This window comes from Rutidosis leptorrhynchoides, chromosome 2 (assembly GCF_046630445.1).
Source record: "Rutidosis leptorrhynchoides isolate AG116_Rl617_1_P2 chromosome 2, CSIRO_AGI_Rlap_v1, whole genome shotgun sequence".
Classification (NCBI taxonomy): domain Eukaryota; kingdom Viridiplantae; phylum Streptophyta; class Magnoliopsida; order Asterales; family Asteraceae; genus Rutidosis; species Rutidosis leptorrhynchoides.
The window spans coordinates 409347233-409365352 of NC_092334.1; the positions used below are offsets into that span (position 1 = coordinate 409347233).

Genomic DNA, 18120 nt, shown 5'->3' on the forward strand with positions numbered 1-18120 from the left:
ACGATCTTGTTAAATGTTGTTAACCCAATGTTTATAATATCAAATGAGATTTTAAATTATTATATTATCATGATATTATCATGTATGAATATCTCTCAATATGATATATATACATTAAATGTCTTTACAACGATAATCGTTACATATATGTCTCGTTTAAAAATCATTAAGTTAGTAGTCTTGTTTTTACATATGTAGTTCATTGTTAATATACTTAATGATATGTTTACTTATCATAGTATCATGTTAACTATATATATATATATATATATATATATATATATATATATATATATATATATATATATATATATATATATATATATATATATATATATCCATATATATGTCATCATATAGTTTTTACAAGTTTTAACGTTCGTGAATCACCGGTCAACTTGGGTGGTCAATTGTCTATATGAAACATATTTTAATTAATCAAGTCTTAACAAGTTTGATTGCTTAACATGTTGGAAACATTTAATCATGTAAATATCAATCTCAATTAATATATATAAACATGGAAAAATTCGGGTCACTACACCTACGACGCCGACCAAATGCGTCAGTGAATGCTCGTCCTCCGTTGATCCCCGGAATAATGGTGCCATCAAAACGGTACCATTTCTTCGGCGGGGTGGAGGGTGGCTGAACAGGTGCGTCATCAAGGTCCTCCTCGTCGGAGCCGTCGTCACTAGAGTCATCTGTGGATGAGTCGTCGGATGAAGGATCATCTGAATCGTGTGGAGGTGGCTGCACGGGTGGCCGTACTGGCTCTCCTCGGGCAGCCATCATCTGTCGGTATCTGAAGGGTGGAATAGGCACGAGACATCCATCAGGGGCGCGTCGGCACCAATGGCGATACTGGTTACGGAATGGACCCTCCCCAAATTCTGCGGGAATCACAACATCACCGGAGCGAGGCTGTGACCCCGAGGGTCCTGGGGCAGATGGAGCTGGAATCTCCGGGGGGTCCTGGTCTCCGTCAGTAGTAACCACTGGGGCAGGCGCATGACTGCTAGCTCCGGAAGACGAAGCGCTGGGGTCACTAGAGGATGTCGCCAACGGGATCGGTGGATCGGAAACAGTAGCAGGTGAAGTGGCTGACGTGTCTGAACTGCCCAAAACGATAGCAGGTGGAATATCCTACATCTGAACAAGGAAAAATAAATTTTCCATGTCAGTAAGTCATAAAGCAAGCACGCATTAGGCCAAGTAACTACAACAGTCTAAATCATGTGTAACAGTAAGTAGCATGGCAATAACGACAAGTATCATGCAATCAAAAGTAGATAATAGCATGCAGTAGTGAAATCATGTAATAGCATACGGCATATAGGAGTAAAAGTAAGCAGCAGCATGCAGTAAGTTCAGCGGAAACAAGTAAACTAGCAAGTTGTAGATTAGTCCTATTAGTGAATCCTACTCGGGTCGGTCTTAGACTCACTAACGCAACCTAATTCCCTACAACCAATGCTCTGATACCAAATGTGATGCCCCGTACAAAACCATCGTGTATGAATCATCAACAACAGGATCATTACAAGGTCAAATACTATATGCTATTTCAAAATACGTTTGCATTCAAGATAAAAGGTGACGTCATAACTAACGTCGAATGTTTTACATCAAAAGTATGCTTCAATGAACGGAAGCAAATATAATAGTGTGTGACCCTTAGGTCGTTACAAATCATAGTTCAAAAGTATTATAGTTATGAATGCAAGATAAACAGTTCATGCGGTAATAACTCTAGAGCAGCGGGTGTCTACAGCAAGACTAGTATACAGCGGAAGCAACCTTAAGCACCTGAGAAAAACATGTTTAAAAACGTCAACACAAAGGTTGGTGAGCTATAGTTTAAGTATAACAGTAATGTAAGGTAGGCCACGAGATTTCAGTGCTACAAAGAGCGTTTCAAAATAGTATGATAAAGTATATGTTTAACCGTGGGCACTTGGTAACTAACTTAACGTTTATACCCCCTGAAAGTACACTTGGCAAGTGCGTATGTTTACGAAGTATTAAACACTTGTTAAATGCTAGCGCTACTAGCCCGAGTGGGGATGTCAAACCCTATGGATCCATATCTAAGATTCGCGTTCACCTGTTCAAAAACCAATGACTAAACGTTACCGAGCTAAAGGGAATGTTTATACCGTTGTATAACCCACACATATATAAAGTTTAAGTACTCGTGCCTAGTATGTAAAACGTAAAATGCACATGTATTCTCAGTTCCCAAAATAGTTAAAGTAAAAAGGGATGCTATAACTCACAGTGGTAAAGTAGTGGTAAAGTCGAGTCGGGAAATAAGCAAGTACGTAGGTCCAGAAAGTCCTCAACCTAAGTCAAATAGTACTAAGTTAGTAAATCGTCTCAATAGGTTTAAATGTATGTAAATAAGGTCTTAAAGGTCATCATCATTCATCATCAAACAAAAGGTGTAAAGTAAGTTTCGTTCATGAAAGAAGTTTAAAACAAAGGCTGACTTCGGTCAGTCACCACGGCCTCTAAACCTACTGAAATAAGGTGAGACCAATGGCCATGGATCCGCATATGAGTCCTTTAGTTGTGGTAAAAATCCCAGAAGCAAACTCGTCTTCGTTTGACCGTGGCGACGGTCTAAGTGCGAGTAGGTCAGAATTTTCAGCACAACGTTAAAAGGACATAGTGACGATCGGAGGGCCATAAATCCTAAACTGTAACTCGGATTAAGACGAGTCCTAAATGAAAAGTTATATAATCGAACAGAGATATCTGAAAATCATATTTACAGTAGTCCAGGTCGTACAAGTCAGACACAGAAACAGTAAAATAGTAGGTTCCGGGGTTTCTTGGTACTCGATGCTTATCACGGTTCTCATCCTTGATGCATATAGCTTCAAGTGTACAACTCGTTGATGTGTTTACATCATATTTACCAAGTTTTGACCATAATAACCCAAGTGTAAGTCTAAGACAAGTAGCACAACTCAATTAAGTGTTGTAAGTGTTTTGATGAACCAAAGTTACATTAAAGTCTTAGGTTTAACACATACATGAAATATAAAAGTAATATTGAACTACAAACTTGAATGTAAACTAACTAATCAAGATCTTAAGATGTAGAACATAGTTCTTAGTTAGATCTTGAAGATCCAAGACCCAAAAGTCTAGATCTAAAGTTATTAAGTTAAATCTAACACAAGTGTATGAAGTTATAACTAAAGAGTTACACTTCCATGTTCTTGAACCTTTAAAGTTAACCTTTTAGTTCCAAGAAGTATGAGATCAAGACTAACTTGTAATACTTGACCATTTAAACCAATAAACATGAAATTAAAGTGCATAATATGAAGAATTAAACTTAAATAAACAAGTTAATAAGTTCATGGGTTTCATACTTTTAAAGATTCAAGCCTAAGTCTTGATCTTTAGAAAGTAAACTTTAAGTTTACTTCATGAACTTCAAGTATGGTTTTAACTCATGAACTTTAATCTTTTAAAACAATAAAGGTAGAATCATAAACTAGTAAGTTTATGTTCTTGTATGTCTTGTAAGAACAAGTTGATATGAAGAATCAAACTAACAAGTTTGATTCTTAATAATTTGTAAGTAAACAACAAACAATTACAAGTATTTAAGTAACATACATGAACAAGTAACTAAACAACAATATGAAACTAGTTATGATGATGATTATGTGATGTTTAGGCCACGGTTTTGCAAAGGAGAAAAAGAAGAGAAAAGTCTTGAAAGAAACTCACAAATTGAGAGAAAACTTGAGAGGAAATGAGAAGTATTTTTGTGTGTGTGAAAGATGAAATGAGAACAAGTGATAAGTAAATAAAAAAAAAATGAAACTTGAATCCCTCTACTACCTAAATGCCATCGGTTTTCAAGAGGAAGGTAGGAGAAAAAAGTCCACAAGGTCTCTACACGTATTTAGCTTAAAAGGTGGTTATTAAGGGTGCTTTCATGGGGATAAGGTGTGACTAAGTAATAACTAGATTCCATGAACTAAACTAACTAGTTAAGTTGAAAGTAATACTAGCATTTAATAAAATGGGCTTATTAATCCATGTAGTGTGAAGAGTGGGCTTCTAAGTCCATGCACAAATATAAAGCCCAAGTATGTATGTAAGTAACAAGTTAAATAAATAAGCCCAAGTCCAAATAAATAATAATCCAATAAAAGCCTAAGTAATTAACTAGTAACTTTAGTTAATTAAAATGATTAATAAAACTTAATCATGAATGTAAATAATATTTGAAAATATTATTCGTGTAATGTACGTGTGTCACAAAGACGTTTTGGGCATTTAAAGTCAAGTATGATCAATCATGGTAACAAGTAAATGTATAACAATACATTCATTAAATCATAATAAATGTATAACAATACATTCGTTAAATCACAAGTATTAATAATAACAATTATTAATAAATAAACGTTGGAAAATCCAGGGTCGTTACATATTCAATACATCCCGGAGCGGGGAAGATGTATAAAGATCTCAAGAAACATTTTTGGTGGCCGGGTATGAAAGCCGATATTGCTAAATATGTAGGAGAATGTTTGACGTGTTCTAAGGTCAAAGCTGAACATCAGAAACCATCAGGTCTACTACAACAACCTGAAATCCCGATATGGAAATGGGAAAACATTACCATGGATTTCATTACTAAATTGCCAAGGACTGCAAGTGGTTATGATACTATTTGGGTAATAGTTGATCGTCTCACCAAGTCAGCACACTTCCTGCCAATGAGAGAAGATGACAAAATGGAGAAGTTGGCACGATTGTATTTGAAGGAGGTTGTCTCCAGACATGGAATACCCGTCTCTATTATCTCTGATAGGGACGGTAGATTTGTTTCATGGTTCTGGCAGACGTTGCAACAAGCATTGGGGACTCGTCTAGACATAAGTACTGCCTATCATCCACAGAATGATGGGCAGAGCGAAAGGACGATACAAACGCTTGAAGACATGCTACGAGCATGTGTTATTGATTTCGGACACAGTTGGGATCGACACCTACCGTTAGCAGAATTTTCCTACAACAACAGTTATCATTCTAGTATTGAGATAGCGCCGTTTGAGGCACTTTATGGTAGAAAGTGCAGGTCTCCAATTTGTTGGAATGAAGTGGGGGATAGACAGATTACGGGTCCAGATATAATACAAGAAACTACCGAGAAAATCATCCAAATTCAACAACGATTGAAAACCGCCCAGAGTCGACAAAAGAGCTACGCGGACAGTAAAAGAAAAGATATAGAGTTTGAAATTGGAGAAATGGTCATGCTTAAGGTTTCACCTTGGAAAGGCGTTGTTCGATTTGGTAAACGGGGGAAACTAAATCAAGGTACATTGGACCATTCAAGATTATAGATCGTGTCGGAACAGTAGCTTACCAACTGGAGCTACCTTAACAACTCGCGGCTGTACATAACACTTTCCACGTCTCGAATATGAAGAAATGTTTTGCTAAAGAAGATCTCACTATTCCGTTGGATGAAATCCAAATCAATGAAAAACTTCAATTCATTGAAGAACCCGTCGAAATAATGGATCGTGAGGTTAAGAGACTTAAGCAAAATAAGATACCGATTGTTAAGGTTCGATGGAATGCTCGTAGAGGACCCGAGTTCACCTGGGAGCGTGAAGATCAGATGAAGAAGAAATACCCGCATCTATTTCCAGAAGATTCGTCAACACCTTCAACAGCTTAAAATTTCGGGACGAAATTTATTTAACGGGTAGGTACTGTAGTGACCCGAACTTTTCCATGTTTATATATATTAATTGAGATTGATATTTACATGACTAAATGTTTCCAATGTGTTAAGCAATCAAACTTGTTAAGACTTGATTAAATGAAATAAGTTTCATATAGACAATTGATCACCCAAGTTGACCGGCGATTCACGAACGTTACAAATTTGTAAAAACTACATGTTGTGGTATATATAGACATATATATATGGTTGACATGATATTATGATGAGTAAGTATCTCACTAAGTATATTAACAATGTATGATATACATAAGAAATGAGATTACTAAGTTAAGAAACTCGAAATGATATATATAACGATTATCGTTATGATAACGTCTACTAAATACATATGTGTCATATTAAGATATTGATACACTATATTTAACATGATAAAATGATATTTAAATATATCATTAAGTGTGTTAATAATGAACTACATATGTAAAAACAAGACTACTAACTCAAGAATTACGAAACGAGACTTATATGTAACGATTATCATTGTAACGATATTTTAATGTATATATCATATTAAGAGATATTCATACATCATAATATCATGATAACATAATAATTTAACATCTCATTTGATATAATAAACATTGGATTAACAACATTAATTGAGATCGTTAACTTAAAGGTTTCAAAACAACACTTACATGTAACGACTAACGAAGACTTAACGACTCCATTAGAATGTATATACATGTTGTGTTTTGATATGTATTCTTAAACTTTTGAAAGACTTCAAGACATATATCAAAGTACTTCTACTTAACAAAAATGCTTACAATTACATCCTCGTTCAGTTTCATCAACAATTCTACTCGTATGCACCCGTATTCGTACTCGTACAATACACAGCTTTTAGATGTATGTACTATTGGTATATATACTTCAATGATTAGCTCTTAGCAGCCCATATGAGTCACCTAACACATGTGGTAACCATCATTTAGCAACTAGCATGAAATATCTCATAAAATTACAAAAATATTAGTAATCATTCATGACTTATTTACATGAAAACAAAATTACATATCCTTTATATCTAATCCATATACCAACGACCAAAAACACCTACAAACACTTTCATTCTTCAATTTTCTTCATCTAATTGATCTCTCTCAAGTTCCATCTTCAAGTTCTAAGTGTTCTTCATAAATTCCATAAGTATAGTTTCATAAAAATCAAGAATACTTCCAAGTTTGCAAGTCTACTTCCAAGCTTTCTAATCCATTCCAAGTAATCATCTAAGATCAAGGAACATTTGTTATTTATAGTAGGTTATCTTTCTAATTCAAGGTAATATTCATATTCAAACTTTGATTCAATTTCTACAACTATAACAATCTTATTTCGAGTGAAAATCTTACTTGAACTGTTTTCGTGTCATGATTCTGCTTCAAGAACTTTCAAGCCATCCAAGGATCCTTTGAAGCTAGATCCATTTTTCTCATTTCCAGTAGTTTTATCCAGAAAACTTGAGGTAGTAATAATGTTCATAACATCATTCGATTCATACATATAAAGCTATCTTATTCGAAGGTTTAAACTTGTAATCACTAGAACATAGTTTAGTTAATTCTAAACTTGTTCGCAAACAAAAGTTAATCCTTCTAACTTGACTTTTAAAATCAACTAAACACATGTTCTATATCTATATTATATGCTAACTTAATGATTTAAAACCTGGAAACACGATGAACACCATAAAATCGGATATACGCCGTCGTAGTGAAACCGGGGGCTGTTTTGGTTTGGATAATTAAAAACTATGATAAACTTTGATTTAAAAGTTGTTCTTCTGAGAAAATGATTTTTCATATGAACATGAAACTATATCAAAAAATCTTGGTTAAACTCAAAGTGAAAGTATGTTTTTCAAAATGGTCATCAAGATGTCTTTCTTTCGACGGAAATGACTACCTCTTTAGTAATTGACATGTAACTTAAATTTCCGACTATAAACCTATACTTTTTCTGTTTGGATTCTTAAATTAGAGTTCAATATGAAACCATAGCAATTTGATTCACTCAAAACGGATTTAAAATGAAGAAGTTATGGGTAAAACAAGATTGGATATTTTTGATCTTTTTAGCTACGATAAATGTTTAACAAATCTATACAAATCATATCCTAGCTAACTTATATTGTATTATACATGTATTCTAATATATTATGTAATCTTGGGATACCATATACACGTATGCAAATGTTTTGACATATCATATCGACCCATGTATATATATTATTTGGAACAACCATAGACACTCTATATGCAGTAATGTTGGAGTTACCTATACAGGGTTGAGGTTGATTCCAAAGATATATATACTTTGAGTTATGATCTAGCCTAAGACGTGTATACACTGGGTCGTGGATTGATTCAAGATAATATATATTGATTTATTTCTGTACATCTAACTGTGGACAACTAGTTGTAGGTTATTAACGAGGATAGCTGACTTAATACACTCAAATCTTTAAAACATAATAAAAATGGTTGTAATTATATTTTGATCATACTTTGATATATATGTACATATTTGTATAGGTTCGTGAATCGATCTGTGGCCAAGTCTTATTTCCGAGGAAGGAAATATCTGTGAAAGTGAGTTATAGTCCCACTTTTAAAATCTAATATTTTTGGGATGAGAATACATGCAGGTTTTATAAATGATTTACAAAATAGACACAAGTACGTGAAACTACATTCTATGGTTGAATTATCGAAATCGAATATGCCCTTTTTTATTAAGTCTGGTAATCTAAGAATTAGGGAACAGACACCCTAATTGACGCGAATCCAAAAGATAGATCTATTGGGCCTAACAAACCCCATCCAACGTACTGGATGCTTTAGTACTTCGAAATTTATATCATATCCGAAGGGTGTCCCGGAATGATGGGGATATTCTTATATATGCATCTTGTTAATGTCAGTTACTAGGTGTTCACCATATGAATGATTTTTATCTCTATGTATGGGATGTGTATTGAAATATGAAATCTTGTGGTCTATTGTTACGATTTGATATATATAGGTTAAACCTATAACTCACCAACATTTTTGTTGACGTTTAAAGCATGTTTATTCTCAGGTGAATACTAAGAGCTTCCGCTGTTGCATACTAAAATAAGGACAAGATTTAGAGTCCATGTTTGTATGATATTGTGTAAAAACTGCATTCAAGAAACATATGTCGATGTAATATATTTCTATTGTAAACTATTATGTAATGGTCATGTGTAAACAGTATATTTTAGATTATCATTATTTTATAATCTACGTAATGCTTTTAAAACCTTTATTGATAAAATAAAGGTTATGGTTGTTTTAAAAATGAATGCAGTCTTTGAAAAACGTCTCATATAGAGGTCAAAACCTCGCAACGAAATCAATTAATATGGAACATTTATAATCAATATGAACGGGACATTTCAAATACACACCCAAAGCCTTGTCTGGAGGCATCACAATACACAACGAAGTCATCACTGCCTTCAGGAAGGGACAGAATAGGAGCGGTGATTAACTTCTGCTTCAGGGTTTGGAATGCTGATTCTTGCTCGATTTCCCAAATGAACTTCTTCCCCTTATGAGTTAGTGCAGTCAAAGGACGCGCAATCAGAGAGAAACTTTCAATGAACCTTCGGTAATAACCGGCGAGGCCTAAGAATTTGCGGATATGAGTCGGAGTAGTGGGGGTTTCCCACTTGCTGATAGCTTCGATCTTTGCGGGATCTACTTTGATACCCTGATCGCTCACGATATGACTGAGAAATTGAACTTCCTTAAACCAAAATTCGCACTTAGAGAATTTGGCATAAAGTTGCTCTTGTCTCAAGAGTTCTAGCACGAGTCAAAGATGTTGCTCATGTTCTGTTTCACTTTTGGAATAGATGAGCATATCATCTATGAAGACGATAACGAACTTGTCTTTGGTTAATTTACCTAGATAAAGGATAGTAGTTGGTTTTAAGTTAATAGTCCTAATTACAGAAAAGGTAAAATGATGGAGGGATATCCGGAGTATGCAGATCAGGAAAATGTTGACCAAGATATCAGTTTGGGCAGGGGAAAGGTAATTATGTTTATGTTAAAGCTAAGATTAGTATGGTGTAGATCAGGTTGGATGAGCCAATTACACAGACCTACTTGTCTTTAGACTCTTAGAGTTCTCGTTGAGTAGTGAAAAGTATGTCACTTGGTTGTATAATTGAAAGGTAACTATACCTCCGAGGTTTTTCTCACTAAAGCACTAGGTTTATTAGTGAGCTGAGTTCTAATCCTAACCCTCGTTATCAGTTTAGTTAACTAAATAACAATGTGCCGTGTTGATTGAACACTGATCACAAATGGAAGGAGTTCGTCGGGTTAAGTTGACAGAACCTTAAATGAAAACTAACAACCATTTCATCATACTAATGAGATCATACCAATCTAAACATTATACAGCATTAAAGTTGATACACTGAAAGTAAAGCAGATAGAAACCTAATAGATACCTAAATAATTGATATGAATTAACCCTAGGGCAACAATCAAACAAGAACATGCAATAGGTTTTGGTCATACGGTTAAGGCACTAACTAGATCTTTAAAGCTCCTAAAAGGTCTCTTCGGAATAGTCAATAGGCATACTAGGTCATTCATGTCTCAATTCCTAAGTTCCGTGTCCTAAAAGCGCATTAGGTGCCTCTCGGGAACTCCGACCATATCGAGTTCATAGAATCTTCAGATACAGTATAAACAGGGGTCTTAATCCTATGAAGTAGCTGAGTTCATATAGGTGGACAAGTCCAGATCACAACCTAGGTTGGTCAATCCTTAAGATGCTAGCATACAAATCTATCGGACTCACAAGTTTAGCATAACAACGATAACCGTACTAATTTAACATAACTACGCTAACCCAAACTTCTATCATGGAAACATACAGATTAATTAAGCTAACATGGTAATATCGGAATGCATTATTAAACATAAATGATAACAATACATGTTTAATTAAAAAGATAAGTGTTTCGGATAAAAACCTGAAAAGGCTGAAGAAATCTGCCCGAGATCGCAGGGACTCGCCGGGATATCCTCCGAAAAATAAAAGCTAAGCTAGATACTACTAAAAACTAACTAAAAAGCTTGAAAATCTAAATTGAAGCACAAATTGAGTGTGTGTCAAAATGAATGCAAAAAGCCCTTTAAATAGACTTGGAAATTGCCTGCATACTGCTGGCAAGCCGTATGGCCAAGCCGTATGGGCTGGCAAGCCGTTTTACATGGGTGTTTGCCCAGGCCATATGGCAGGCCGTTTTTCACACTGGCAGGTCGTATGGCAAGCCGTATGGCCTGCCCTGTTCAGCCTTGTTTAGTGGATCATAACTTGATTTCCTTGGTCGTAACTTGTCTTTCACCGTTTTCGCTCTAGATTCTTTGTTTTAGCTCCGTTTTACTTGATTCTTTTTGCATCGCCTTTGTAATTACTTAATCTACAAAATTCACTGAAAAAGCGATTATTTTGGCAACAAAGTTTGGAACTTTATGGATTTAGGGCTCAATATCGGGGGTAAAAACGTGACTTTTTGGCCGATATCACCACTGCTCTCACCTCCCAATAGCTGATTCTGACGCCTTGCGGCCTAACAACACCACATAAATAAAACTGTCCATTTTGATCATATCATATGTTCAAGGTCAGGATAGTCTTTTTTTTATAAAGTGAAAGGAGTGTTTTGGGATTTGGGATGGTCAACTACCGAAGGTACGTTATGTATATTATCCAAATTGTCACTAGGTCTATCGTTGTCTCAAGATTTGAACATAGATCTTTTGATCTCTTCAGCAACCATTTTAGACCCATACTTTTTTGCTTTTGGAGACAATAAAGCTGTTGTTACCTTTTCCATAGAGTTGTGAGCATAAAATGTTTTATTGACTTTTGTGGGTGTTTGAAAGTTCAAATTACTAACGGTAACATTACCTTGTTCCTCCTCCGGTGAAACTTCCGATGACACATGACCTTCAGGCACCGGAGAATCCAAATGAAGAGCATTTTTTTGAGCATTCACAACATCAATGGTCTTTTGTAATAAAGATATGTATTCAGATATAACTTCGTCTGAAACAATTTCGATTTCTTCATGGTAACTGACCTCTTCAACCCATAAATTACACGTGGTACAATTGGCAACATTAGCAGGGATCATCTTCTCAATTGGTCTAGGGTTAAAGATTTCAATTAAAGCAAAAACAACGTTGACTCTTTTAAGATTATTTGAGTTGCTATTAATGTATAAAACCCTTCCAACATGTTTTACGGCTTCAATAGAGCAATCCAATGAACAAAAATCGTATGGAATATCCAAAATCGCAACTTTAGAAATTCTTGAGTATTTGTTTCTTCGTTGGGTCATTGGGATAACCTCAAGAAATTCTTCTTCGCTCAAGGTTGGTTCCATTGTCATTCGTTTAAAGCTCTCTTCGTCCGAATAATGAACAATATACCCAAATAGGCCCCACGAAGAAACCGATTCAATCGCAATAAATCGACTTTTGAGCCATTTATATAGCTTCACAGCTATGATCGGGGTTTTGTCAATAACGAGTGCTGTAAACTGTAGACGATTACAAGTTTCCAAATTATGTAACAGATTGATAAAATGGGATTTTGGACTGGTTTTTGGGAAACAGTGGGTAAAGGTTGATACGAAAAGGATGTCTAGATTCAAATCCTTTTTGATTCAAATCCTTTTTGGCGTAACCGACTGTGATTTTCATACCATTAATAACTTTACCATTTAACGAATTTAAAACTTTGGTTGCCTGACGGACTGTTTGAAGTTTAACGAAAGCAAAAGATCTATCCTTTCTGCAAGATAGATCAATAATAGTGTTATACTCTTGAAGAATATTATGAATGGTAAAAGGGTTTGTAAATCTTGAAAGGTTACCCAGAAAGATGGTGGATTTCGGTGAGAAAGATCAAGGTTTTTGGATCGTTTAGGAATTGATGACTGTGAATTTGTGAAATTGAAATTGATTAGAATGGAATTGGGGTAGGTGGGGGAACGTTTGGGAGGTTTTGGGTTTAGGATGCATGATAGTTGACATGTGTTACATAAGTAAATAAAATAAAAATAAAAATGAATGCATCTCGTTTGAAAGTGTAAGAAGTGTAATGTAAATTTCTTATTTTAATGTTAAAAAAGGAATGAGTGGACTTTCAACTTTTTTAATGGTGACACGCCCATCAACAACTTAACAATGTGATTATTTATGAATAAATGAACTATTTACCGGGCTATTTGCTAGACTTTTATTGGGGTCAATTGACCCCATTAATCAATACATAGCTACGCCACTGAGCAGTGAGGCGTTTTTTCTCATCCAAAACTTAATATCCATCCATTCTTGAACACCTCATTTGCCTATGGTGATGGACGCACGCTCTGGCATTAAAACATAGTACTAGAACATACATGTGACATAAGGATACTCTTAAAACTTTGAAGGTCATTTCTTTCCAACTTTGACTTTAAATATTTTTTGTTTGCACTAAATATTATTCGATAAAAGTTTATATCAATGGATTCGTTTTTGAATATATTTTTACCGGTATAACGTTTATCAAGTACACAAAATAAATAATTTGGAGTTTATAACTAAAATTAAACTTAACTTACAACGTTTTATTGTTACCCCTGTTTTAAACAACATAATATTAAATTTTTAAAAATTTGTTGTTGTAAAATTTATAAGGTTGCATGGGAAGAGGTAGAAATACACTAATTCTACCTGTACATATCAAACCTCATCAATCTGCCTTGAAGAGTGTTCCAATCATCATTATAATGACCCTTTCAATATATATTTTTATCTTATATATTACCTTATACTCCCTCCTTTCCATATATATAATACGTAGTATATAAATAACCAACAATAGTAGTTATATATAGGATGGACTATTCATGTTGCATTCTCAAAACAAAATTAAACCTCAACACTTTCTCTCTTATTTTTCTTTCTATTCTCAACAACATTCTGATACAACCTCCAGTCTATCTCCCTCTTCTCTTTACTTCACCCATCCCTTTTTAACATTTGGTCATTAAGTTAAAGTTACTATAAAAGGAAAGATTTGTTTAATAATGGACATTGAGTTTCTAAGGTCTATTTCCGAGGATCAAACCGAGATGATGATGCTTATGCAACTCGAAAAGCTTCCCGATTTCTGCGGTTATTACAATGATGATCGCAACCCATCAAATGAATTCACCGATCTCGGTTCACATACATTTTTGAACAATCAGTCTTCTACAATTTCATTTACTTCTCCAACACAATCACAACCCACAGGTGGCGAAATGCACAAACAAAAATCAATGGCGGCTATGAGGGAAATGATATATCGGGTTGCGGCCATGCAACCGATTAACATTGATCCAGAATCGGTGAAACAACCAAAGAGAAGGAATGTGAAGATATCAAAGGATCCGCAAAGTGTGGCTGCGAGACATCGTAGAGAGAGGATTAGTGAGAAGATTAGGATACTTCAACGACTTGTACCCGGTGGTACAAAAATGGATACGGCTTCTATGCTTGATGAAGCGATTCATTATGTTAAGTTTTTGAAGGATCAAGTGCAGACACTCGAGAAAGTTGGGGAAAATCGATCCCAGTTAAATTCTTCAACTGGAATTGGTTTCCCTTTGCCGATGTCAAATGGGAGTTACGCTTCCATGAAAACATCGGCCAAGGGTTATCAGTTTTATTTAGGTGATTAATTAGATGAAAAGAGATAACTATCATGGGTAATTGTTATAAGATGAATATTAGGCTTTATTGAGAGGCTTAATTTAAACTAGCTAGAGGGTTGGTTTTTAGTAACCTTAAGAAAAGTTAGTGTGACATGAAATCTTAGGATATGGATTCCTTGCAAGTTGTAGTATCGTTATAATAATCATTCCTTTCTCTATAAAATGTACATATGTTTTTTTTTTTTTTAATGTTATTAATCTGATAAATCATATAGCGGTATACCTAATTGGCGAAGATCGAAAAATCTACTATAAATGTGTATGCTTGATAGAGGAATTTCATTCATCACCAATAAAACTCACGTATCTATGAGCTTCATTTCCTAGAAACTTGCATTAAGATTCTTTGGTATCGAATATATAGAAGATCATGATATTTCATGTTACTGTATTTGACAAATGATCATATCATAAATTGAACATTTAGTTGTAGCTCAATTTGGTAGTGGTCTGTCGCTCTTAGTAGAGATTAGGAGTTCGCTTAGTGCGGGGGCATCGGGGATGGGGGTTTTACCGGCCATGCCCTCGAATTGGTCCGGGTTTCCTCTAGGGCAGTAGTTGGGGGCGGGTAATGCAACTACGGAAAATGAACGTGTGGGTGGTTTAGTCCTCATGGATGATCCAAAACTGATGTGTAAAAAAAAAAAAAAAAAAAAAAATCATATCATAATTTGAAGTTAAAATGAGCTTTTAAATTTTTTTGATTAAATTTATATATATAGCTTTAATTATGCTAGCTCTTTCTTGAAACAGTTAAAATATTAAAAGAAAATACTACAAAAACAATAGAAATAATGCCATCGTGAGATAAGGGGGCCATTTGTGTGGTCCGATTTTCATGACTATGAGGTCTCAAGTTTCCCGGAATTGCACTAGTCTTTGGTTGCAAAAAGTTAATAACCGACAATTCAAACCTATTCACAATTAGCTATCCTCAATTCTATAGTTAATGTAAAGTTATATCTTCACCCTTTAGTTGTGGTCGTTGAAGATAATTGATTAATGAGAGACACAAAATCCCACATTTTATACTTAGAACCTCTTTTTTCCACAAATTTTTTATAATACTAGAGAACTCATCAGTTGTATGACATGTTATTGAGTTAAAAATAACCGTACATTGGTATGAGCTATGGGGTGTTAGGGAGTAGGGACTGAACTCTTGACCTTATTTGTTTTTTTTTTTTTTTTAAAAACAAACTTTTATTAGAAATGAACGAAACAATGCACATATTAAAAAGCGTAATTTTCGAGTCTCCTTAAAGCCCAATTGTAACAGTGCAAGCAAAGCCGACTGCTTCATGCACGAGGATATCACCTGAAATACTGACATCGAGTCGAATTTTATTATCAGACTTATGCACCAACTATCATGTTTTTTTATGGCAACTATCATGTTTTCTAATTAATAATTCGATAAAACCCCAATGATGAGGTGTCCCGGCGGCATTATGCTGGCACGTGAACATAATCTACCTATACATGCATGCTATATCCTACGTGGCTTTCCATCTCGTTTTCGTTTACTACCAAGTAGTTTGTTCTGCCAATTGCATATAGTAAAATATACGCTCATACAACAATGTTAAAATTCGTTTACAAATGACATGGATTATTTATAGTAAAGAGTGTTTATGATTGGTCCATTTAATCCTCGTGAATTTTCATTTTTTTTTTTTTTTTGTAAATTTTAAGCGAAGTTAACATTCTCAATTGCTTACGGTTAATGACTTGTTAACCACGTTTAGATAATTGAAATTGTACGTACGTCACAAATGCCATCAATATAATATTAGATCTCATTTCATATCAAAAGCCAATCAAACAGTAAAAGCTAGGACAAACAAATTAACAAAATTTTGGTATTATAAATATATGTGCTAGTGACAAGGTTCAAAAGGTGCATATACATGTGATAGGTCTCCCCATAAAGCCGATACATTTTATATATTTGACCCAAAAGTGTCTTTTTTATTCCCAAGTTCATTGTATCTTATATCTCTTAACTTAATACAACATTAATTCTTATTCTTTTTAACTTAATACAACATTAATTCTTATTCTTTTTATACCCTTTTAAAGAACGATTATTTTATTTGGGTAATATTGTTCTATGCTAAAGAGAATGTGACAAGAGTAGTATATGAACAAAAATGTCTACATTACTAATAAAAGATTTGTAGTTTCTTTAAATTCCATGCAAACTATAGTTTATAATAAATTTGTAAGGATTATAGGACCCAAACAATAGAGTAATTCCATAGAATTACCCTTCCACAATCGATAAACGAAAGAACAATAATGAAAAGATTAAAGAACGCGAGATTTAACGTGGTTATATGTAATCGAATGTCGATTACTTTAATCCACGGACCAACTAGAGAGATATCATTGATATAATTCATGCATATACATAAGGGTTACAATAGGATGCTTATATAGGTCAAAAGCAACAAGGAAACACCTTGGACTTGGAGAACAAGAAAAAACGTCAATATGGAAACTCCCCGTCAGACGAGCCGCGCCGCGGCTATATAAGGTCGCGCCTCGCCTCCAAGGCAAAATCCCGGACATAAGTTTCTCGAATCTGATGCTCTGTTTATGCATTAGGCCGCGTCGCGCCTCTCAATGGCCGCGACGCGCCTCTTCCTTTGAAACGTTTTCTTCGACTTGTTTTGATATCCTTCACATCCAACAATCTCCCACTTGAAGATAGTCAAAACCATGACTCACATTGTCAAGCCATCATATCAACAAACTAACTAAGATCGCCAAAGCACCTTTCACCGCCAAACTCCATTTGGGACACGCACACTCTTATCACATACGCCGGATAAGCAGACTTTCAATACAAGGTCTTCAACACTTCTTGTTAGAATCGAATCATCATCTCACTATCTCCCTAGTCGGTCACCACCTTCTCATTAGTTCATGAGAAGACCCGTTGAGGCTATGCAAAACCTCAACTTGTCCATTGACACCACTTTAGTAAACATATCCGCGGGATTCTTCATACCAAGGACTTTCTCCAATATCAAAGTACCATTCTCAATACGTTCTCGAATAAAATGATACCTCAAATCAATGTGTTTCTTACGATTATGAAACACCGGATTCTTCACGAGATTGATTGCACTTTGGTTGTCACAATATAAGACGCAATTGTCTTATCTTTTACCCAACTCACACAAGAAGTTCTTCAACCAAACAAGCTCTTTAGAAGCTTCCACAATAGCCATATACTCGGCCTCAGTGGTCGATAAAGCAACACGCCTTTGTAGCCTAGACATCCAACTAACCGCCGTCTTACCAACCATGAACACATATCCCGTAGTACTCTTACCCGAATCATAAAATCCACTCAACTTAGCATCCGCATAACCTCTAAGTACAACATTACTATTAGAAAAAACACAATCCCATACTAGAAGTACCTTTCAAATAACGAAGCAACCATTTGACCTCTTCCCATTGCTCTTTCCCTGGATTAGACATATAACGGCTTACAACTCCCAATGCATGAGCT

General features: G+C 34.9%; 1 protein-coding gene across 1 annotated transcript; it reads left to right on the forward strand.

Annotated features, from left to right (window-relative positions):
• The first annotated feature begins 13925 nt into the window (after positions 1 to 13925).
• LOC139889141 (transcription factor HEC1-like) lies at positions 13926 to 14561 on the forward strand. The gene has a single exon (XM_071872107.1). It carries the CDS (start codon positions 13926 to 13928, stop codon positions 14559 to 14561), a length of 636 nt encoding a protein of 211 aa, XP_071728208.1.
• The last annotated feature ends 3559 nt before the right edge of the window (positions 14562 to 18120 follow it).